We start from the raw sequence: 24989 nt of genomic DNA, 5'->3' as shown, positions 1-24989 counted from the left end.
GATTAACTTTCAGCAATGTCGGTCAAGAAGGAGTTTTGTCCCGGGAAGTCTGCCACTGGATTTCCAGACCACAGGCTCCTGTCAGGAGGTCAGTAGCTCATAGAGTTGGTATTTTACCTTGTGAGGGATGGAAAACACAGTATGCAGAGTTTATTTTGGCCCCACAATACAGGACCAGTTCTGCTCCACATTCACCAGAAGACTGTTGTTTCAACAATGGAAAACGAAAAGGGGGAGAAGAGAGGAATTCAGAACACGCAAGGCAGCAAAGCCAAAAAACACATTACAGACATATCTGGTACAGTGGGACACATGGGTTAAGCCAAGTCAGTGCTCTGCAGGTCAATACTCAATCTGGAAAGCACCAACCCACGATGGACTTGAAAGAACAAATGTATATTACTCTAGCAAAGCCAACAGTACAGGGGGAAGCTTTGGATTTTTTAACAGCTGATTCCAAGTAAGATTTTGTATATCACCTTTCCTACAAACTGTACCTCCCAGCATGTTTGACAGCATTAAATAGGGTGTGAGAAAAAGGAAGAGATGCGGACAACGGGGAAGTAGAGATGAAATTTGAAATTATATGGAGGGATGTAAGAATGTGTTCCAGACAGCAGGCGATGCAGAGGAGAAGGCTCTCATAACACCAGGGGTGACATTATGGGAAAGGACAGAGAAGAGACCGGTTCTAGATAAACAGAGGGAAGTGAGTATAGAGAGATGGGGCAAGATTAACTGCTGGCTTCGGCAGGCATTACTCCTCTGGCTTTGGTGAGGGTTAGGCCTGATTATGGTGCTGATGACTTTGACCCAAAGAGGTCTGGGGCATGTTCATCCTGAAGAAGGCAATTTTAAACTGTCCCATGAAACGTATGGGGAAGCCTCCTGCCTGGTGGAAGAGCCCGGATACAGCTAGGGGTCTGTTTTTTCACAGGGACCTCTCTGTGCCCCATACTCATCACCATAGTATGCAAGTGCCAAGAGGCAGGGAATGGCTGAATGTCTTGCAGTACGAGGTGAGTTGACGCTCCTGCACTAGACAGGCCGTAACATAAACAACAACAACACTTGGCATTTACACGGCGCTTTACCTTTTTAAGCGACGGACAAACAGTAACCAGTGGCTGGAGCTTGCGAGCTATTTTCCCCCCTGTAATTGAAACCCAAGTGGTTTAATTACAAGCAAACAAACAGGGGTTTTAGTCAAGCCAGAGGGCAGCCTGTGCTAAGTATTAGGGATAGAAACCACCTACTTCTCAAACAGCTCAGCTAGCATAATATCTAGGCCATGTGTAAGACAGTTTGGCTTCTGGATGTTAGCATCATTTCCCTCCCCTACTTCTCTGCTCTCTTTTCCCCTAGTGTCACCCTTGAGTTGTGTTTCCTTCTGCCTTCTCCCTCTAGGGTGACCAGATGTCCCGATTTTATAGGGACAGTCCCGATTTTGGGGTCTTTTTCTTCTATAGGCTCCTATCTCCCTATTCCATTTTGCATCCCATGTTTTCCTTGGATTTGCTGTCTCCTCGCCAGCTCACCTTCGTCATCTGCTTCTTTTTCCATGCTCTCCAAAAATGGGAGACAAACCCCATTAGCATTAGAATTTGCACCAAGGTTTGGAAGCCACCATTTTGGATTGGGTTCTAAATTAGGCAAATGGCGTTAGCCCATCGCTAGCGCATTCAGCTTGTTCAAACATTCCCTAGGTATTTCCGTCCCTCTTCACGCAGGCCCGTCATCCCCAACTGCTCCCAGCCTCCCGAAAAGCATTTTGAAAAAAAAAAGATCATTTGAAATTATTGTAAAGGCAACACCGCATTATGTCTTTAAAAAATAATAGTCAGATGCTGGCGTCTCTCCAGAGAGGAAGGGAAAGTGTCAGATCTCAGATGGTAAATAAGATGTTACTGTGAAGCTTGTAAAGCCAAGGTTCTTTCTCCTTTGTAAAGGCTCTACCTGCAAAACATGAAGGGGGCTCAGTGACAGACACATTAAAACACCATTAAACTGTGAAATAGAACACAGTGTGAAAATAGATTTAACCTTCACAGCATATCGATCTCTACCCCGCGCCGTGCCTAAGTTCTTGGACAACTGTTTTATAATAGGTTTTACTTATTTTCCTGTTGCTATTCTGACTTCCTCAGAGGAGGGTGTTATTTCTAAAAGCTCCTGACAGCTCAGGGAAAAGCAGGCTTGTTTCTTAGCCAGGGCTCAGCTCCGGAATGCTGTTGCTGCCAGTCGCTCCATAAACAGAAGTCAGTTTTCGGAGAGTGAAGGATGACTTTGGGCAGCAGAGATGATGGGAGGAGGAGGAAGGGGAACGGAGAGGAACTCTTTGCAAGGACCCTGCTGAACAGGACGCAGGGAAGCAGACCAAGCTGAAATGGCTTCGAAACAGACACTGCCAAGATTTACTTACACACATACAGAGATCTATATGCATTTATAATTACATAACAATAATGCACACATACACAGCCACACACACACACAATTGCACATTCAGACGTGACATCCATGTAATACATTAATTTCTTGCATGCCTCTGCAATTCATCATGCTGCTTTCTCTTCTCTTCTGTTTAGGTTCTTAGAGCTGCACTGTGGGAGCTAAGCTCCTTTCAATGATGCAATAAGCAACATGACCTTTGACCCCCTCACCTGCCCTCTGATCGTTCATCTATCTCCTCAGGCCTTATTCTAACGATCCAAAACCCTTCAAATAGCCAAGTTGGTGTTTTTTTTTGTTCACTCTGCCACAAAAATGTTTCCTCCTTCTCCCCAAATGTGGATGTCCCCTCCTATCCCTTCCAAAGTAGCCTGACCCAATACCCAGGACAGGCAAGGGACAGCAATTGCTCGTAATGGGGAAATGGGTTTTAACAAGGTGACTATTTAGGTATAGTCAAGTTATTTTTGAGGTTTTTAGAGGTTTTTAAGGCTCCCTCTCAGCTGTGGAGAAGCAGAATCATGCAGTCACATCCTGACCCCATTGACTTCAATGGGAATTTCCAATCAACTTCAGCGGAGCCAGGATTTTACCCACTGTACTTCAGGCAATTGGCCTTAGACATGGCAGGATACGAAAAGAGCAGCCCAATTAAAATAAAATCTTTACATAATATTTCTATAACTTATGTGCACCACCACTCCTGCAGTGCAGAACCTCAAACCCATGCCAATAAACTCGTCATAGCACACCCACTTCGGTGCATTTTAGATTATGCCATGTTTTATGGAAGAACAACAGTGGAGTATTTTAGTCTTTGAACATTTCACTCAAGAGGTTTAAAACATTTATTTCCATTTCTTGTACCCTTGCGGGTGCTCTAATTTGTGCCCCTAGCCAACCAAGGACTGAAGGGGACAGAAAGCCTTTCCCCTCACTCCCCATCAGAAGATCCTGCCCATTGTGAGAGTTATCTGTAGACCTTTGATTCATGATGCATTTAATCAACAGTTTCCTTTTAACTAAAGCCTTCTTCAAGTGGGACAGAACACCTCCGCCATCTGTGCTCCCTTTAGTAGCAGAGGTCCAGAGCAAACTATGGATTATCAGGGATTTGAGGGCATAAGGGGATGAAACCCCAACTGTCTTTCTCGGGATGAAGGGAGGTGAAATTCAGAGATTGGGGTAAGTCAGCAATGACTCTACTGAAATCAGTGGGGTTCTGCTGGCATGGTAGGAGAAGAGAACCGTTTGTTTCCAATAATAACATGCAACGCTGCAGTGAGAAAGATGCCACACTTTGGGGGATTAAGGGTACACGTACACAGCAAAACAAACAAACAAACAAAAGCAACCTGTGGCAGCATGTCTCAGAGCCTGGGTCAACCAGCCTGGGCTTGTGCTATATGGCTAAAACAGCAGTGTAGATGCTTGGGCTGGTGGCAGGGCTTTAAGACAGTCCCCACCTCACTGAGTTTCAGAGCCCGGGCTCCAGCCCAAGCCTGAACATCTACATTGTCATTTTTAGCCCCTCAGCATGAACCCCACGAGCCCATCAGTCAACCCAGTCTCTGAGACCCACTGCTGCAGGTCTTTTGTTTGCAGGGTAGACAAACCCTAATATGTGCTGAGGTTCACTCCCAGCTGATCATTTTAAAATCCATTTGGTGCATTCATGGGACAAGTACAGCAAGTGGAATGTTTGGCTGCTGCCAGCTCCCTCAGTCATTGTGTCACTACATGCAAATATAGGACAGGTAGCTTTTGGCTGGCTGACAGGCGTGTGAATTCCATCATTCTCTGGGGACAGTTGCCTTTTGCCAGCAACTGCACAAAAAATGCCTTCAGTCTATAGCCAGGAGTCCTTTGAGCTCTAGAAACCTACCCCCTCTGCCCCAACACAGAGATGAGCATGAGCTGGGTTTCTTGCTGTGCAAAGCGTATCATCTATAATCAAATTCTGTTCTACACACTTCCGACTAAAGCAAGAGTCAGTCTTTCAAAGCCTGTGGAGTTGACTGAGATTTTCATTCCAGAGCTTATTCAAAAGGACGCACACATATTGCTTCCCACCCCCTTGTTTGACTTGTTTATTGAGGAGGTGAGCCTTGGTGGGCAGGGTCTCTCTTTCACGATGGGTACGTCTTCACTGCAGAGTTAACTCCGGTGATCAGCACCCAGGTCAGCTTAGTCCGGGTATGAGCAGCCACAACTGCACCGCCCTGCTTGAGTTGCTGTGTCCTCCATTGTGCTGTGCTCCCGTGTGTCTCTCTGAGGACATATCGCATGGTGCTTTGTGCTGCAATAGCTAAGCCACTTTACCATTCCTTCCCAGTGAATTGTGGGAGAACTTGACTGTCCCAGGCACGGGGCGGGGGGAACTGTAGGAAGGCACTGGAAGACTGTCAAGCACTTGAGTGATTTAGCTAGTGACCTCACTGCAAACCAGCCTGAGTAAAAGCAGCTAATGACCTCTCACCATTCCTCAGCTGGGCCCACTAGCCCTGGGTTAAAGCACTACCAACTTTAGATGAGGAAGCTGTGGATGAGAGGAGGGTTAATAGCATCACCTGAGTAGAGTCCAGGTTAACTCTGCAATGAAGACCGATCCGGTATGTTTGGACAGTGCCTAGTATAATTCAGCTCCAATTCAGTGGGGCCTCTAGAGGTTACTATAATACAAATAAACAATAGTAAAAACCACATTAGGACAGACCAATGGCCCATACAATCTGATATTTTGACTGACACTGGCCAACCCCAAGTACTTCAGAAAAAGCTATTGCCACTCACTCCATCTAATACAGTTCATTGTGCCACACTATAATATGAAGGAAAATTCCCTTGACCGCAGCTGGATATTAGTTAATGCCCTGAAATGTCGTCCCAAATTCAGACTAAAGGGAGATGCTGGAGTTGGCACATACTAATACCTCAGGCCGATGCTATTCTCAGCCATATACATGTCCCATCACATTTTGCGGCTTACCAGTGTTGTTTCACTCAGTATTAACCTGGGGTAGTGAATGCCACCAGCTAGCTAGATATTGTGGGAAAGCATTTCTCATCTGTTCTAAGTTTATTGCCTCATAGTTTCAAGTGCCCCTTTACCCTTGTTTTACCAGAGGAGGCAAACAACGTACAGCTGGTCTTCTCTACGTCATTCACTGACCTACATTCAGGAGTAATACGGTCCCATAGCATGGACATGTAAGTCAACAGTGAATGTGGGTGAGTTTGTTCTCTGTATTATGCGCTATCCCTTTAATGCCCCTTTTTCCTCACTCAGCTCTTTAGCGCCCTCCACACACTGGGAACACCTCCCACTCAGCTGTCCACAGTAATGTCTAGCTCTCCTTCCTCACGCAACAGTGTGTGAGAGCAGATTAAAAGCATCCCCAATATGCATTTCCTCCACTGTCAAGTTGCTGAGGCCCTCAGTTTTGCTTGCCCTTGTGAAGAATCTCACAAGCCTTTTAGTTTAGACTCATCTAAATTATTTCTCAGTGACACCTTTGGCCAGTATTTATCTCCCTGGTAGGGGGTTAACAAATATAAGGCATGGTCCACAGCTCCAGTGGAATCTTTCGACTGACATCAATAGACTTTAGATTAGGCCCATAAAGAACAGAACCTGTCACCCAACTATTCACTTCCTTTGCATGCTGAGAACTGGCTGTTTATCCCCACAGTAACCCTTAACCTGTTCTAATGCTTCTTCCCCGCGGCTACCAAGGGAGGGACGCCCTCCCCTGCCCGAAATATCAATGGGAAAGGTATTTTTTTCATGCTGTTGGATGTTCAAAGGAAATAGCACTCAGCCCTTAGATCAGTGGACAACCAAGGTGAAGGTCTCTCCCTTGTTTCACATTGAACTCCACTGTATATTACGCATGCCTGAGACCTTCACGACAGTGTCTTTCTGCTGCCTCTGTTGTTGATGGAGCTGTAATGTTCATGGCTGAGATCACTGTGCTTATATTGGTTGTGAAGATCAGTACTGTATGGTTATTGCAATAGAATATTTATACATATGTACACACACACACCTGCAGTTTCAATCTCCACTGCTTATCCGATTTGGTCGTCTCTCTCAAATAATTCTAGCAGGCTTGCAATGCATAATTTGCCATTACATATTACACTCCAATTCTGCAGCCTTTACTTACAGTTATTCCCACAGATGTCAGTGGAACTCCAATGGGTGTCTATACAGCACCTACCACAAGGTGGCCCAGATCCTTGATTGATGACCTGGATTTTCCTACTGTAGAAACAACTCTGCATGCAGAAGGGGTGAGCACTAGTTGGTTCTGATGTCCAAGCGAGGTTGATAGAACAGTTTTGGTAGATAAGAGAGATACGAATGGGAAATTTTGAGACACTTCTGATATATAAAAACAAGAAAGTGAAAGGGACTATAAACAAAAGTAAAGCTGGGCATTTTATATTGTTGTCTAGGCTTACGTGAAATGCAAAAAGTTAAACAAGCATCAGTAGTGAAAAGTAAATTAGATTTTGAAACATTCCTTTAATTGACAAACCATGCACAGGGAATAAGTTATAGGAGATACACAAAGGACATGCAGAATGCAGTTAAACAAATAGACTATACTCTTTCTCAAAGCTAAAGTTTATTTCAGACTTGGGGGCTTTTCCCCATTAGGAAGAGGGATTAAACAATAATATACAAATTCACAAAACTTCCTGATTCTAAACCAATCTCTTAGAAAATTGCATTCATCCCATTGAAGTCAATAGGCCTGATTCCGACCTCACGCCAATTTTACACGACTGCAATTCCATTGACTGCTCCTGATTTGCACTGTTGTAACTCAGATCAGACTCCTTTAATTGCTCTGTGCATGCATTGAAGACTGCACGACTGGTCCCTTTTTTTCTTTTACTATATCATTCAGAAGAGATGCATTAACCCTCAGCTGGAGAAAAAATCCTAAAGCTATTTTTCCAACAGAATAGGTTTCCACACTCACCTGTACCTAACGGTCTACATTTGTCTGACATATATTGAAAAATAGTGGATAATTTAGAAAAAAAAACACTATACATTGGGAGTAGACTGCTCTAGTGGAATGGGCTCTGAACTGGGGGACAGGAGACCTGAAATCTGCTCCCTGCTCTGCCACGGACCTGCTGAGTGACTATGGGTGAGTCACATCACTTCTCAGGGCCTTGGTTTCCCTCATCACCCTTTATCTTGCCTGTTTTAGAATGCAAGTTCTTCAGGGCAGCTGCTGACTCTGTTTCTCCAGGCTGGTCCCCAGGTTCATCCCCGAAGAGCTCCTTGGAAAATGAGCACAGAATGTCTGCTACCCGCACTCCGCTGAGTGGGCTGATTCAAGGCTTCAAGCTTCACTTTCTACTCCTGGGAGTGCAAGCCTTCCATGGTCCCATCTGATCTTGCCACCTGCCTCCCCTTCTTCCAGTCTCACAATAAGACCCGCTGGTGTCAGGAGTACATCATGGGAGATGATGGGCTCTATGCTGGAGTGGTGCCAACCATCCTATTAGACACTTTATAGCAGGGGCATGTGCCACACCTGCTGTTCGTGATGCTGGCCTTGTGGCACAGGCACTTCAGATGTTTTATCCATTCCCTGCATTACACCATTGTCTGATGGATGTTCTGCTCCACCAGCCTCCAGGCGATCTCATAAAGGTGAACATTCTGTGAGATTTTGCTGCAGTCATGGTTCTGGGTGTACTCACACGAGAGCCTCTCTGGCCAGCTTGCAGCACACCGGAGAGAGAACATTTCCAAATGGCAGGGCAAGTTGAGCTGGAGTGAGTTGTGGAAGTGAAGCAGCCCATGTAGAAAGAGAAGAGATAAATGCTGAACAAAGGTATACAAAATAGCAGATAACTTGTGGTCTATAGAGACCAAGTGGGAGGGACCTGAGGAGGCCGAAAGACTAGAAGATACGGGACAGGGAATTGTGGGAATGATGATGGACTAGGTAGACTCGAGGGCAGTTCACCACATCATTGTTATGTCCACACCACAAAGTGGGAGGGTAGAGAGGTGGGTCATGTGTCAATGCGTGCTCTCACCCTCCCCCACCCCACCGGTAGGTACGCAAATGGGATTTCTACACACCACTGGACATATATCTAAGGGCCTTGAGCGTGAATGATAGAGGGGTAGGGGAAAGAACCTGCAGCTCGACATGTGGAAAGCTGGAAGTGTAGACAGACCCTATATGTTTGTACACAATGGGGCCCGGAACATGGCTGGAGACTCAAGGCAAAACTGTAACACATATACGTCAGCATCACTATCTAAAGTCCATCACACAGCCTGCAACGTAAAGTGTTTCAATCTTAAGAACATTTACTGCTCTTTTGAACCAATAGCTAGCCATGACTATGGAAGGGATGGCAAGAGTGGTGAGGACGAAGAGGTATTGCCACAAGTGACATGAGGCTCAAAATCCTTGAACAGAAGCATCTGGGCATCAAGGCAGAGTTAAAAACAAGCCCATCGAAAATGAATTAACAATTAAAAATGTATTGAAAGTGGAAAGAAAAAGAGAAATCATTCCTAATTAATTCTGGTGCCCTGCACAACCCCAGACTATTTGTAATCCTACAGGGAACATCTTTATTGATCTGGGGGACGCTGCAGCAGACTTCTGATGCTTATCTCAGCATAAAAATAGGCTCTTGTGATGAGCAGTGATTTAATTACATGACAATCACCGTTAACAATGCATGGCGAATACCAAAAATATGCAGAGCAAGAGTGGCAGTGATAAATGCAAGTGGATGGCATTGACTTTCAGTAAAGTCGCCTATTGCCAGGGATGGAGGGAGACTACACATATATTTTTTCCCTTCTCTTAGGGCAGTGACTCTCTCAAGGGGTCTAAAGACACACACAAGATGGGGGGAGAAATAAAGGATCATGATCAAAGCAACATTTAGCACATAAAGCAGTGGAACTTACAATGCAATTGTTTTGCATGTGGGAAGATGCACTGTTTCCACTGTGCATCTCCACTAAGAAATGAAGGGGAGAAATATTTGCCTTACTTTGGGCAAGGGTGATTGGGCAACTTCTTCTAAGGGCACAAATCTGTGTGTGACACAACCACCCATTATTCTCCAATTTCCTATGTGGCACAGGGATAAGAAAGTTCAGCCCAATCCCATTGGCAACATACAGAAGGTGGACTTGACAGTGGCCACAAGATTGCTCCATGGGAATTTTTTTTAAGCCTGGTTTATTGAGTTCTCCTTGGTGTATATTTAAGCAATCCACTCAAAGGGCCAGATCTTGAGCTGGTGCAAGTGGGCTGTGCCGTTATAACTGAAAAGCACATTTCCATTTATACCAGCAGAGGATCTGGTCCAAAAGATTTAATAGCTACCTTGACCTGAATGTAACATCATCTACTTCCCAATTGTCAGAAGAGGTTTGCAGTTTGGACCCTTTGCTATGAAATACCAAACCATTTACTCTGAGCTGCAGAAGAATCTAGATGGCTGCATATTTTGGAGCTGAGGGTCCCGAGTCTGGCGACTTGTATCACTTCTTTGAAACTCCACCACCTGGACGGTGACAGTCACCCACACCTGAACAGGTCTGAATTCTATTTGGTAGGAGGCCGTGGTGACACCTATGCAAGCAAGTATGTTACCAGAGGCTTGTCTCTCTTTCTACCCCGGCATTCACCCTAATGTGTGGAGGCGGACACTGGGAAATAGCTTTTCCAGTAGGTGAGAGAAGGAATCACCAATATTTTGGATGGGGAAAGGAATCTCTATATTAGGGGTCCCCAACGCAACACGGGCCACTTTTCTATTTCCATCAATCTCCATGTTATTTGAATGTATTCATCTATTATCTTTTCCCCCCACCCCTCTGTAGACTTGGGGCTGCTCTAACATATGGGAGCCATTCGAGCAGATGGTGATTGCAGGAGTGTAGGGTTAACTTGTACGTGCCTCCTATTCCCTACTCACTGGATTCCCCAATGCACAGTTAGGGGCTAGTTAGGTGGCTTGAGGGCTGCTTTTCACTGACACAAGGAAGCTGAGGGTCAGAACCTCGGTTCCAATTAAGTCAGCAAATGTTCTACCTCTCTCCTCCCTTCCTCTAATTAAGGCAGGTATCATCTAGTTCAGTCCAACACACTGGGGCCAATTGGAAATATTTGTCTTAGGAGAAAAAGATCTCCAGCCCATTGGCCACTTGCACTCTCAGAATTTCAACTCATACCTTTAGTTTCTACTTCATAAATTATGCTGTGTTAAACATCATGACCAGCTACCACGGCTCCTTGTTGCCGTGGAATAGAAGTTTTAGGCTTAAATATATTAAAGAACCACAAATCAATTTTTCAAAGCTTTCTAAATCCTCCTTGAACACTGCATTCTTTTAAATCAAAACATGGGGGGGAAATAGCGGATTAAAAATTGGTGCAAGCCCATTATGGTGCAGCTGAAATGAATCATTATTCATTTTGTTTGGGTATGTATATGTTAAATAAAACATGTCTTTTTCTCACATTAGATTCCCTGGGTACTATAAGATTTTAGTTGTTGCAGGATTCCCTTCCCCACAATGAATCACCTAACAGAACCTCAACCCAGAAATGATGGAGTTTCAACTGGCTTTACTTTTCCCAATTTGAGAGCGATTAAAACACCCCATCTGCAACACGCCAGATTAACAATCGTTTGTAGTATCTCAGCCTCCCTCTGAGTTGCTAACTTTATGGATTTTAAAGAGCAGATATTCTTATCATGCCGCTGTGTGATTTGAAGGGGTGGATGCACCAGGGCACTGACACATGCAGCTTTACAGATAAAATGCAAGTACAATATTGAATCAGAAGAGGATTCACTTCTAACACGCACCATAGTCTCTAAAGCCAAAGCTAACATTTCTCAGTCTATCAACTTAGTTTAAAGGGCTGAGAATCTAAAGGTTGGAGTTTGGTTAAGAAGCATTTTGTGAATCTTATTTAAAAAAAAAATAATAAAAAAAAACCAACCCCCCCCCACAACTCATCCCTGGTGCATTTCTATTGATGTTAGGGGAAGTCAATGTCAGTTCTGCTTGTGAGGGTGCTTGAAGGATCAGGGTCTCAAAAAAAAAAAAAAAAGTGAATGGCGTAGAACACTGGCAATAGTAAATCTTTCTCCTCTAGACTTTTCAGGCTGGTAGCGACAGATTGGCTCAGATTGGTAGTGGGCTCTTGCCATCTGTTGGTTAGTGGCCTATATAAAGTGAGTTAGTGGATTTCAGTCTAGTTCCTAGTGGACAGGTGCCTATATTGTATGAATTCCCATCACAATTGCTACTCAACTCAATCCCAGTTGAAAAGGCCACTGATTAATGATCTAGATCGGGGTTCTCAAACCTCATTACACCGCGACCCCCTTCTGATAACAAAAATTACTACATGACCCTAGGAGGGAGGACTGAAGCCTGAGCCTGCCTGAGCCCCATCGCCCTGGGAAGGGGGGGGCAAAGCCAAAGGGCTTCAGCCCCAGGCAGTGGGGCTTGGGCTTCGGCCATTGGCGGCAGGGCTTGGGCTTTGGCCATTGGTGGTGGGGCTTGGGCTTGGGCCCCGGGCCCAGCAAGTCTAATGCCAGCCCTGGTGACCCACTTTGGGGTCCCAACCTCCCGTTTGAGAACTACTGATCTAGGAAGCTGAATTGATCACTGTTCTGTAAGGGTGGTCAGAGTTGAAGAACAATGAAGAAGTGGGGAGGAAACTTTAGTAACATTGAAGCTCTATATCCTAAAAACAGTCCCGTCAAGCACTATTCAAGTCCAGCACCATCAAGCAAGCATAAAAAACTCTTTCAAAGAAAATAAAAAATGGTATTAAGGGAAGGGCATGAAGAATCACAGGACAATTAGTTACTTTTCCTCTGAGCTACATTTGAGCTATCTCTGAGCTATTTTAACAGGAGATAGAATACACACTGCCCAAGTGTTTTAAAAATGTGTCAAAGGCTAAAGATAAAATATTTCATACTCAGCAAGAAAATGGAAGTTACTAAAAGTCTGCATTACCTGAATTACAAAACAGCAGCCATTTAAGGGGACACCATTAACTTGAAATCTAGCAATAAAATTTAAACTTATCATTGCTATTGAGTAATAAAACTGAAAAGTTCCCATAATTTTACTTCCTATTTCTTGGTTTGTGAGTGCACCAATCCCCCAGTACAGTCAGTTAGGCAACGATCAACATGAATCCAGGTGTAGGATCAGTGCCTTAGCCATCTTCTTTTTGGCTGAAAAGACTCTTATAAACATCCTCCTCCTCTTTTAAAGGACTAAACTCTCCCCCCCCCCACCAAACAAACAAACAAACCAGGACATACTATTTAAAGGATTTTCTATCAGAAAAATGCAATTTTTAAGTCAATCAGTTGAAAAAATAATGAACTGGACAGGGTGCCTTTAAAGATGCAAAATATGATGGCTTGATTAAAAATACAGTTTCTAACAGAGATGACTTTGTATGTCCGGAGTTAAAAAAAACAACAGAAAAAACTCTCCCCCCAAAACCAAACCAAAAAACCCAGCCACCCCTTACAATTCCCACTACTTCCACATTTTATTGATACAATTAAATAGTGGCACAGTGGTAGGAACTGACATCACTTAAGGTTAAAATTAAAGCAAATCCATTTTAAATGTCAAACAAATATTGACAGATTTCTTTTGGGGGGGTTGAGGGGCAGGTATTTGCCATACTTTTTTCAGGCTCAACAACCTCCGTTTGCCTGCTTTCCAGGATATGCATTTTAGTGGTAGAACTTAACTGATACGAATGTTCAAGGAAAAAATTTTACTTGCATGCATTCATGAAAACCAACTTTTCAGAAACGGCTTGTTTGGCCGAATGTATGCAGAAATACTTGATTTGTGGGTACACCTCAGATCCGATATTTGCACAACTGTCCATGCAGTGTATATGTACATGGGTGCACAGCTAACTTATCTCTAGGCAGTATAAGGATACATAGTCAGGTGTGTGTTTCTGAATGCATGATGATAGTAAGAGAGTTTGGGATGTAAACACTATGATATGTGCATTGACGTTTCCATTATAACAATACCTTACATAATAGAACACCTGCACAAATGGTGACTTGAGTGTGGTTTTTAAAACAAAAACACACTCCGCCACCCTGGACCAAGTGAAGAGTGCTGTGAAGACAGAGATTGGTCATTTGAATGTGGAGCAATCAATCACCCAAGGCCAGGTCCTGTATGTGAGGACTGGAGAACTCCTTAAGTCAAGGAGGGAGTTGGGAACCCCTCCAAACCTGTGGATGGTCTGAGAGCCATAGATAAATCCTGTAGATAACAGGATACTTGTGTTTGGATTTGTGCAGATGGCCACTTCCTCCACGCCAGTACCTACACCACTCTTTGTTCCCCATAGCAGCATGGCTTCCATTCCAAATCCCAATTCTCTGCTGTTATTGTTATACTGCACTTCCTTCCTGTCAAGACATGTACTTTAAATATAATGTGCTTACTTTGTATGGTCAGATGTTAAATACTGTACCACAGTAAATGTTCTAGAATGAATAGGAAATATATATTCTGATTAGATTAATTAATAGCACAAAATCTTGAAATCAAATGTTTATTGCATTTCAAAATATTTATCATAACAAACAGCTCTTTGCAACATATATAGGTACCGGAACATAGCAAAACTCTTACGTTTGTGTGTCTCCAGCATAATAATCTAATACAAAATAGTCTGAAATTTAGCACACCTACATTTAAAAAAATAGACATTACCCTGTCTCCTGAATAGAAATCAGTTCATGTGGAAAATTCTATAGAAAAAATACTATTAAAATATTGGTCCCACCTTCTAAACAAATAAGGTATTTTTGCTTCTTTTAAATGTTTTCATTCAAATGAATGAACAGATCTCACAAGTGTGTTTAAAAATGTCTCACTTTGGTCCTTACAAAATGACAGACTACAGTATGATAAACTAGATGATAGTTTAGAGTGAGACAATGAGGCATTGTTTACACAGAAGATTGAGTAACTGGTTTAACAAAAGGGGTCGGTGGATATCTACTGTTTGTACAAATAGGAGATTTACTGGAGCTTTTATAATTTCTACAAGGCTCTTTCCAACCAGCTTCATTAACTTGAAGTAAATCAAATCATGCAGAGATCTGACTCAGCCAGAAAGACATGCCGGGAAAGATACAAAATGAAAAAGAACAGACACAAGATGATAAGCTTTAGAATCTTTGGCAGTTTTCATACACATTTTCTTTGAAGATTTTTAACCTGCAATCTAAATGTGTGTGCACGTGTATATAAGGAGATACACACACACACACTAAACACATATACAGATATACACATAGTATACATAGTGTATATGTACATAACACACATTTCCTTTTTAAATGACGCCTAATTTATTTTCTACTCTTTCATATATACCTACAACATGAGATCCCAGTGAAACACCTTGTTTCTAAATTAAATCTTGTATGAAAAAACTTCCTCTCCTTCAATGAAGGCATGTAAACGTTGTTAAAACTACTTTGAAAAATAAACTATTAGAAAATTACTGAATTGGAGTAATAATCCATTAGCTGTCACTATCACGGTCCCATTTCTTTTGCTGGTGGCAGTGCTGGATACCATGATATAACTCTGTTCAAGACAGGTCTGCCAATAAAGGTAGGCCTACATTTACAAGCATTGATTAATCAGATTATTTCTAAATAATGCATTTTCAAGTCATCTGTATTCTGTGGTTCTCTAGTTTCTTTATTCTGTGAAGCACTTTAGGGGAGGCCATTGGATGGGAGGCTGAAAGGTGTCACGAGACTTAGGTTCTAGTCAAGTCAACACTACCTCAAGTGATTGAGCAGCATAAGTTTCCTTGAAAATCAGCGGGATTTGTGCTGTCTTTTGCCCCCTGGAGCCTCAGTTTTCCCCATCTGTGAAATGAGTAACAATGGTTACCCAACTTTGTAATGCACTGAGTTCTGTGGACAAGAAATGTTATATAAGGACTTACATTATTGGGAGAATTGAAATTTTCTCAGGGACCCACATCTCCTACCAAAACACCAGTTCTTCATTGCTTGGATCTCATATCATTTCATTCTGCGAGCTACCAGGAAAGACTCCACAGAACATTGGTGGTCAATGAACCAAAGTTTGAGAGCTATTATAGCAAAGCAAAATATTTACAACCACCGCTTTGGGCACAGTGCTCTCTCCTCCTGCCCAAGCTTTTGCATCTTTAAGGCTATAAAGTATTTTTCTTCAAGAGCTGTAGTGTTGACATCTCTAGATTTAGACAAAAGCAACAGCTATGCCGAAAAATCTGATGAGATGGAATTATAAATAAGCAAGTCAGAAATATGGCCTTTTCAGGTCCGCAAATTCTCTTAACTCTTTCACAAAGGTGAATCCTGGTATGTCCATTGCCAGCAATGGACCTCATGCCAGGCAATTCTGGCATCAAGGAGTTAACAGCAGTTTTTAAAAGCACAAGTGCTGGATGAAATTGAGATACTGTGGGAGCTTCTAGCTATTTCTGGTAATTATGATAACAACTTTTTAAAATATACACTGCTTGAACAGAAGCAGGGTATCAAAGATTTGTTAATTCAGAGTTTAAACCCTTCTATGTGCTGTGATTTAACTGAGAAAAGAATAGCTCTTGTATCTTAATGTAAATCTGTTGGATATGTTAAAAACTAGTTCAGAGCATCTCCTCACATCAGCTTAGCTGATCTGCTATACTAGGCAGAATTATATCTTGCTACATACAAACAAGGAGAGCTGCGACATTCGGTTTTAGCCTAATAATCCAAGTTAAAAAAATGGAACATGCACTTGTGCTCTTCTCCACCCACTGATTCGTCCTTGCGTTCCACCCCACTCTGGTTGGGCTAGGCCTCTATGCCAAAAAGAAAGGCAGCCCAGGATAGGTGCACATCAGAAAATGTATGTCTTCCAGAGGAACCATCCTGGGCCCATGGCAGTTATTATAGTGTTCATCTGAACTAAAAAAAAGGGTGTGGGGAGAAAAAAATATCTGTGTGTGTGTGTATATGGAGGGGGATATTGCATTCCAAAATCTGTCTGCATCCTACAGAGTACTCCATTTCTTCCTGAGGGGACTGGAGCTGCTGTATGGTTTCAATTCAGCACGCTGCACCTGTAAAAACAAATAGACATGACGTTTGCAGTTAGGTAACTCTAGCTCACTACAGTGTGTGTTAATGGCTCCCCAAGGACAAACCAAGGGAAACTAAGGAAGGTTCAAAAGTAATGAATCATTTTCTAAACACAGGAACATGGGGGATTAATTGCAGGAAGGATTTGAGAAGTCATGCATCATTTCTTGAAACCAAAATATTAAAAGCAGATTTTTCTAATGAGATGCACGGGGCACTACCTGATCTCAGCATGCCAGATAGACTGCCTCTTTTTTTTTTTTTTTTGCTTGCGTTAACCTATACGTTTAATAAGACTCTCTTGGGAATGCTAAAGCAAGTGGATCCCAATATTCAGTAAGGTCAGAGTGGTCTCAAAACTGTACACAGACATGCTTTATCACTTTAAAGAGGAAAAATATTTTCCCAAATAGAAACTAAACAAAGATTTTCCCCTACTTCCTCACAGCAATTTCATTTGCGATATAATGGTTAAAACATCTGTGATAAATCCAAATGTGGTGTAATTCCCAATCGCAAACTGACTGCTGCATAACTGAAAAGTGTCCCCATTGAAATAATGAGAATCTTACACAGAGTAGGCCGCCTTTTCCGTGCTTCTGTCCAGGCCATGTGCTACTGGCATACAGTAACAGGCTACAATACTGGGGTATTTTCTAACTCATAGTACTAGCAAAATGAAACAAAGGTACTTTAGCAACATGTTAAGTGGAGCAGGCAGAGGTGGCTTTGATACTGCCTGGGAATGGTTTTAATTAGATTCTTGTATCAGATGCCAAATGTATTCACTTTTTTTTTTTTAAAGCATTTATGGCAAAACTCCCCTAAGATGGTATATCCCTTCATATGTGTTTTACCAATGCTTCCTCATAGAAAATAGCATCCTCTTCCTTACAGAGCTCAGTCAAGCTCCCCAAGGATGACAGAAACCATTCAGGAAAATGTTATAAATGTAAATCTTAAATACAACACAAGTAGAAAAGCAGCTTATCTTTAAATATAAACACTAAAGGACAAGTGCAAACCATCTCTGCAAATCCAGTGCATTCTAGAATAGCAACAACAAAAATACAAATACACTTAAGCTTAATGTCTCTATGATTATTTCTGTTTAGCTTTTTTCCCTAATCTATAGAGATATTTTTCTCTAGCTATAGCACTGCCATCAACCAATCTGGTGATCTCTTGAAACAAATGTCGTTGGAAACCTTTTCCAACTGTGTTTCTACCAGCTGTATTGACACCGCGTGGAGACAATCATTTTCCAATCTCCAACAGAGTAAAATCACTATGGGCTAGATTGTGATCCCCTTATTTGCAGTGAGCAGCACTATACTCTGCAAGTACTACTGCTTGAGGAGTAAAAAGCTATTTCAGTGTGATTCGGGGTGGCAGAATCAGGGCCCACAGTCATAAGATTCTGGATGATTATAAAGGACTGTTTCTTTTGTTTTATTTTGTGTGATTTGCCACCCAGTCAGACTATTTCCCTTCCACCGCGAGAAATAAATAGATCTCGACATTCTAAAAGACCCACTGTTCAGATAATTTGCAGCCAGCTGGACAAGATTATTGAATACAGTGCTTTAAAAAAATAGTCATGACTGAAGTGGGGGGAGGGCAATCCTGGCTAGACTGAAAGTTATAATTCCATGCTGGTAGAAGATCCATCTTCTTGATCACAGGTTATTTTATACAGAGCTCAAGTCTTTGCGTCATAAAGGTGAGCGTAGCATTGTCCAAGGAACCCTGCGTTCAAGGTGGGTGGGGAAGAAGAAATTAGGATGGCAGCTGGCCCAAAGCAGATCACAGCAAGCACAAAGTCATGGAATAATCCCCCCACTCCTGCATGAGGGGATGGGGAATGCAGTAAAACCCTGTGGATGGTTCTCTCTGTCACTCAGAGAGATTGTATCCTCCCTCCTCTCCCCCCCCACCCTCCATACAAGTATCAGAGCAAAAAGGTGAACAAACCAATAGTTCAGTAACCATGCTGTGCAAGTTCCAGATCATTTTTAAGTCGCTCTCTTCAGGATAAATTTTTCTTCAATCATCTTATGCTTCCGACAAAGGTTTTCAGCTCCCCTCTCCCTCACATTCATTGCCCCCTTTATGGATTTTCCTGATGCCTTATCTCTGTTATTCAAAATGCTTCGGCATTGTATTCCCCAAGCATAGCGCTGCCAGCTCTTAGTGCTGCTTGATGCCCCTGTTGGTGGCAGCCATTCATTACTTACCTTTTGAACATCAGATGGTACCCTGGAGAGGAAATCTAGTAACTCATTACTGTCGATGGCATAGGGATTTCTAAGCTTCTTAGTAAATTTATTTATGCCTGAAAAACAAAACCAAAACAATACAAACCCGCTTTATTTATTTATAATTGCTCAGGCAAGCGGGGGGGGGGGGGGGGGGACGACAGAAATTCACAAGTAAAAATTAGTGTGAAAACAATGACTAGACTTCAAGTCATGCACATGTTGCTGTCATGTGGAATCATTCACAAAAGCCTCTTGGAAGGAAGGAAGGAAAGGGAATTATTATATAAAGATTCTGCTTTACTTGGGTGGTGAAAATCCCATTACCACACCAGCAGAGAGGCAGTGGCTGAAAAAGCGTAAACTGTGGAACCCATCAGCTTTTTCTTTTCTTTTCTTTTTTTTCGGCGGGGGGGGGGGGGGGGGGGGGGGGGGACAGTGGTGGGGAATACATGGATTAACAGCCCATTCTGCTCTGAAATATAGCATCCCAGCTGGGCACAGGCCTCCATTAGACCAAATGTGGTCCTCTCCTGAAGCTAGAGGGAAAATATAGGAGGTTGGAGGGTGAATAGAGAAATGGGACAAGGGAAGGTTTTTTTGTTTTTTTCTTCTTCTTCTTTTTAGTTTGAAAAAGAAAGCGACTGAAGAAATCTACCCCCCCCCCGCCCCACACATGTTTCATAGCTTTTTATCCTCACTGCAGAGCCAGATTTGACACATTGATTGTACTTTGATGCTGTGGGAAACTATGAAAACTTATTAGGATTTTATTTTTTGGTCTAAGGTTGATAACTTGATTTATTAACCGCTGCAATGTCACTCCTAGTTTGCTCCGCAGAGCTAGCCAAACTGTGCTTAGCTGTAGCTGGTCCCAGCAATGGAATCAGGGCTCACCAGAAGCGCTGGGCAGATCACAGTTTTCTTATCCCATAAAAAATTTCAGATATCAAAAATTTTTCCTGGTCTGAATCAGGCCGAAAAGTTAAAACTCTCGACAATGCCTGTGAACCAAACATCTGAAATAAGTTTAATTTGGGTGGATCAAAGCATTTCATTTTGAGAATTCCAAAATGTTTTGCTTCAGTTTTGACCATTTTAATTTTCATATTTATTTTTCCTTAAATTACCTTACATTTTAAAACAAAAAATTGTTTCTAATCAGAAAATCAGAACTTTGTGTTTCAAAAATGTAAAAAAATAATAACTGATTATAATAATTTGAGTTTAAAAATTACCAAAAAAGACCCTTTTCCATGAACATTTTAAGTCTGGCAGAAATGGCATTTTCTGACCAGCTCTACTGATGTGGGTAGAAGTTGAAGGTATGAAGACTCGTTTTACAATCCTAAATCAGAGGGGGAGTGCCATACAACCTTGATCCAGCCCATTCTCTGAGCAATGACATGAACAAGGTCCAGCACTGAGAGTCAGGAGATCTGGGCTCTCTTCCCAGCTCTGCCGTTCTCAATTTAGGTAAGCCACTCAACTTCTCCTTGCCTCAATTTCCTCATTTGGAAACAAGAATTGTAATATGGCTTATCCTCCTGTATAGTAAGGTTTTTAGATGGAAGGCTGAAATGTGCCATAGGAGGGTTAAGTATTATTAGGAAAAGGAGAGCAAATAATAATGCATCTTGAAAATTAAAATTTTGGCAACTTATAAGCAAAGAAAGAGGTTATAAGCACCTACTCTAATCACAACCCAAGGTAAAATTTCACAGCAGTTTCTCTGCACATGGTTTCAAATCCAGTGACTTCCACTCTCTCCCTCCCTTGCTCTCTCTTTCAAATGTACCTGCTTCACATATGAATGCAGCTTTTAAGCTATATTCTTGTAGCAAAATGCCAACACAATTTTCTGTGTACCTGATTTTTAAAAACAGAAAATACCATAAGGTCTTTTGAGGCCTTGCCACAGGGTAGTTGTTTAACATGTATCATATTTGAAGGCCCTGTCAGTCTAGATGATGTTGACTGGATGTATAGCTTTGGTGTACTCTGGATGTCTTCCACATTGAGGCAGAAACATATTGTTACTGAACTTTTAGTTCACAGGAATCTCCTCTCTCTTTTCTTTTCGTTCGCTCTTTTGTTGAATTCAATAATTTATTTGATGGTTTTTCTCCCACCTCCAGCTGTTGATAGTATCATCGACTCGTTTTCCTCATTTCCATCCCCTAATGTTAGAGTGACATTAGCGGATGCTTCATCACTGTAAAACTAATCAGGACTGACCACTGTCCAGAAGCATACAGTAACATGATGGTGTGACATTGCAAAGTTGTTCAATGAGGCTACCCTGCCCTCTGGTTTTTGTTCTTTCACCCCAACCCAGATTTAGCATTGTAAATAACCAAAGAAACTGATGAAGTGTGACAAAAACATTCTGAGAAAAAAAAAATCCAACTTTCTCTTATTACAGACATACATTAAGGGCCTCATTTTCAGACTCTGAGCTCCATTAGTACAGGCATAACTCTGCACACAATGTGGTTTTGCATACAAAAATTCTATTCCCTATTTTGTCTACACCAGGGGTCGGCAACCTCCTGCCACCCCTATTGGCCCGGGACAGTGAACCGCGGCCAGTGGGGGCCGCGATCGGTTGAACCTGCCGTGTCAACAGGTAAATAAACTGGTCCGGCCCGCCAGGGTGCTTACTCTGGCGAGCCGCGTGCCAGCGGTTGCCGACCCCTGGTCTACACTAAGGCTCCCCTTACGGTAACCATGAGAACATTTTAAGAAAAAGCTCAGAATAGGTAAATCCTTAGTCTACCAGCAGAAAGTCTGATCTCCAGTACAAATGTTCATTTCCACCAAGGTTTATGGAGTGTTTATTATCCTCAGAGGGCTTACCCCAGATATTTGATGCCTGTAACAGCAAGTTTAAAGATTTATTATTCCCCACTTATAAATAAATATTGGATTCTTCCCATGCAAATGCAATATTATGGAGCACTTACCCCAGATTAAAACAATGTACCTCAATGGTATGAAATACAAAATGACTGTCGCTGCTGTCAGTACTAAGCAGGCCAGGACCGACAGGAAAGGCACTGTCCAGTTGAATGTGCTGTAAATAATAAAAAGAAAGCCTCTGCAGTGTTACTGATCTTAAATGCTGTCTATAACTTACAGCCCATTAAGAACTCAATGACTCTTTCTGCAATATTCAGTGCATATAAATAAACTGTAAAGTAAAGCACAGAGCCTTTGGAAGACAGATACGTAGACTTCTGCACCTGGGTGCTACAAAGGGAATAGTCTCTGGATTCTACATATCTTGTTTCATGTCTATTACTATTCTTATTTAGGGAACTGTCACAAGTCAGCAGCAGTCCAAGCTTTTTCATGTCACCAATGTGCCTCCGACTTGTTCTAGAGAACCCCAAGCAAAGGTAAAGGAGAGATTCAATCACCATACTCATTTAGTCTTTGATATCTTCTGAGAATGATAACATCTTAAGTCATGATACTCTGAGGTGAGGTGGACAATAATCTATTAGGAACAAGTCTGAGAAGCACAGTTCATTTCACTCAGGCCACCATATAGCCCAATTACTACTGATCTAGGCCTGTATGGCAGAGCTAGAGGTGAAATAACTGAAAGTTGCTATTGATTGCCTCTTCAGAGTTATCCTGTTGCCCTTGCACTTTGCCTCTCTGATCTCCATCTACTTTCTGGTTGCAGAGGCTAAGCACTGGGCAAACTGGAGTAAATGGCATTTGTTAATGCATGAGTGGATTTACAGATCAGGGTGTTCTTGCATTACATGGATCACCTGCTGGCATCCTCACATCATGATTAAGGTGAAGAGATAGTCAAAGTGGAACACTCAGAACAACATCAGGCTATAAAATAAGATGATTTTCATCTCACATACAAAATTTATAGGAGGGGGAAAATATTTTTTACTTCCATGGAGGTATTAAAATATTAAGAAAAGATAGGGTGAAAGAACTGCCACAATTATTATACAACGGCATAGCTTAATTTAAAACCAAAAACCAAAACACAAAACAGCTCAATACAGTTAAGCTCTTAAAAATCCCTCGGACAGCATAATTGGAGTGACAGAGCTCTGGCACAAACCAGTCTGTCAGTTTAAAAAAAAAAAAAAACCCCAAAAAACTTTGGTAGCAATTTTTTAATGGTACATCATTTTTGAATTACAATGGAATTCCTTGGAAATTACAAAGGGCACCCACATTAATACCAATGGGTTCTTTAAGATCATTGTTACCAAAATAAATACCAGAATTAATAGTGTTTAAGCACTCTGAGCCTTCCTGCCATGCAGCTGGACAGAACAGTACTCTGTTCATAGAGTGGAATACATCTCTTGGCCATTTCCACCACAGCTGGGATGGATGGAGTGGAACCACAACACATGGATTTGATATATTTTTAGCCCCGACCCAACTTCTTATTTAAGTGTAGCTCTGTCACAGACAATCACTTTGTGTTAAAAAGAGAAAAAACGTGAGGGTCAGTTACACTCCACTATGGGTGTAATTACAATACACAAATGTGTGTGTGTGGCGGGTGGGCGGGGAGGTTATTAAGAGACACACACACCCCAGGCTCCCATCTCCATGCTTCCTGGTGTGAGGCATAAGTCATGTGCCTTCTGTTGTGACAAATGATAAAGGACCTTCTCAGGTTCCCTCATGGCAGCAGGAAGCCTAAACTGATACATAGACAAGCACTTCACGGCACAGGATGGGGTGACAAGCAACAGATAACCCATATGTCCAGCCTTGGGGGGAATGATGGGAAGGAAACTTCAAGCATTAATCCCCACCTAGTTCAAAGACAGAGGATGAGCCAGAGGAATACCCTCAACTGCACCTCTGTGACTACCTGCTTCCAACAACAGAGTCCCTTGACCCACAGGTCAGAGTCCCCCATTCCCGACCCCCATCCATAGAGGTAGATCAGAAAGGGGGTTGAGGGCAGCACACCAGTGAGAGTTGGGAACAGGCAGGGCTGCTGATTACTTTTGTCCTCTCTACTTTGAGCTGTCATCTGTGATACCACTGCTGGGGAGAAGAAATGGCCAGGCTTGGCCAGGCTCTTACTCTACAATTCCCAGGCACTCTCTGAGGGACGAATTTATTCCCTTAATTACAGCTACGCCCCTTTGCGCTGTCCCAAACATTTCAGAGCCTGGCAACGAAACATTCACTTACTTTTTAATTCTCTCTCCAAACGATGCTATTTCTTCTAAGATGTTTTGAACCGTTATAACAATATCCTGGACCATGTGGATTCTTTTAATTAATCCCTTTTTCTCAGATTCCTGAAAAGTAAACCAAATCTTTTATTTATTTTGCATTCCCTAATGTATTCATAGACAAAATGGGTACATAATAGATTTTCATATCCACACGTGTGTATGTTCAGCTGGGAGCAGGAGAGAATACACACAGTAGTTTGGAAGGAGGAAAGCGTACACATAGTAGTTTAAAGTATATATAATATACTACATTACTTTGTGTATCTCCTCCCTCTACCCCTCACACCCCATCCCTTCAGGTGAGCACAGGACCTTTTCCAATACCCCAGTTTTCAACAGTGATTATCTAGAATAGATCATCTACCCCACAGAGGCCTGACAATTAAATGCATCTCATCCCAGACCTGCAATTCTTGCTTGATGTTGACTTGCTCTAGACTTTGCATTGAGAGACTGATTAAGAGAGGTGTTGAGGATCTGCAGGTGCTCAGAATCTTTCAGGATCAAACCCACTCAGAAGCAATTACTGCTAAATAATATACAAATTCTGCTAAATTGGGAAATGGTTTTCTGACAGCTCTTCATTTAATTCCCTGCTCAAGACAGGATTCATAAGCTTCATAGCCTTATCGACAGCCATTACATTACTCTATACCAGGGTTGGCAACATTTGGCACATGGCTCGCCAGGGTAAGCACCCTGGCAGGCCGGGCCAGTTTATTTACCTGCTGATGTGGCAGGTTCGGCCAATCGTGGCCCCCACTGGCCGCGGTTCACCATCCCGGGCCAATGGGGGCGGCGAGAAGTG

The 24989-nt window shown here is 42.4% G+C and overlaps 1 protein-coding gene across 4 annotated transcripts in view; it reads right to left on the bottom strand.

Annotated features, from left to right (window-relative positions):
• Positions 1–13663: 13663 nt before the first annotated feature.
• Positions 13664–24989, bottom strand: part of MCTP2 (multiple C2 and transmembrane domain containing 2) — a 177100-nt gene continuing 165774 nt past the window's right edge. Inside the window, exons 20-23 of one of the 4 annotated variants that reach the window (XM_034783932.1) lie at positions 24135–24244; positions 21905–22014; positions 18918–19015; positions 13664–16661 (exon numbers count right to left, since the gene is read on the bottom strand). In XM_034783932.1, coding sequence (XP_034639823.1) covers positions 16593–16661; positions 18918–19015; positions 21905–22014; positions 24135–24244 — 387 coding nt within the window. In that variant the 3' untranslated portion in view covers positions 13664–16592. The remainder of the gene's footprint in view (positions 16662–18917; positions 19016–21904; positions 22015–24134; positions 24245–24989) is intronic. The other 3 variants (XM_034783933.1, XM_034783934.1, XR_004647453.1) reach the window with 3 other exon arrangements.

Source organism: Trachemys scripta, chromosome 10 (assembly GCF_013100865.1).
Source record: "Trachemys scripta elegans isolate TJP31775 chromosome 10, CAS_Tse_1.0, whole genome shotgun sequence".
NCBI classification, from domain to species: domain Eukaryota; kingdom Metazoa; phylum Chordata; order Testudines; family Emydidae; genus Trachemys; species Trachemys scripta.
The sequence above is the reverse complement of the archived record's forward strand: the minus strand, read 5'-3'. Positions and strand labels throughout refer to the sequence as shown.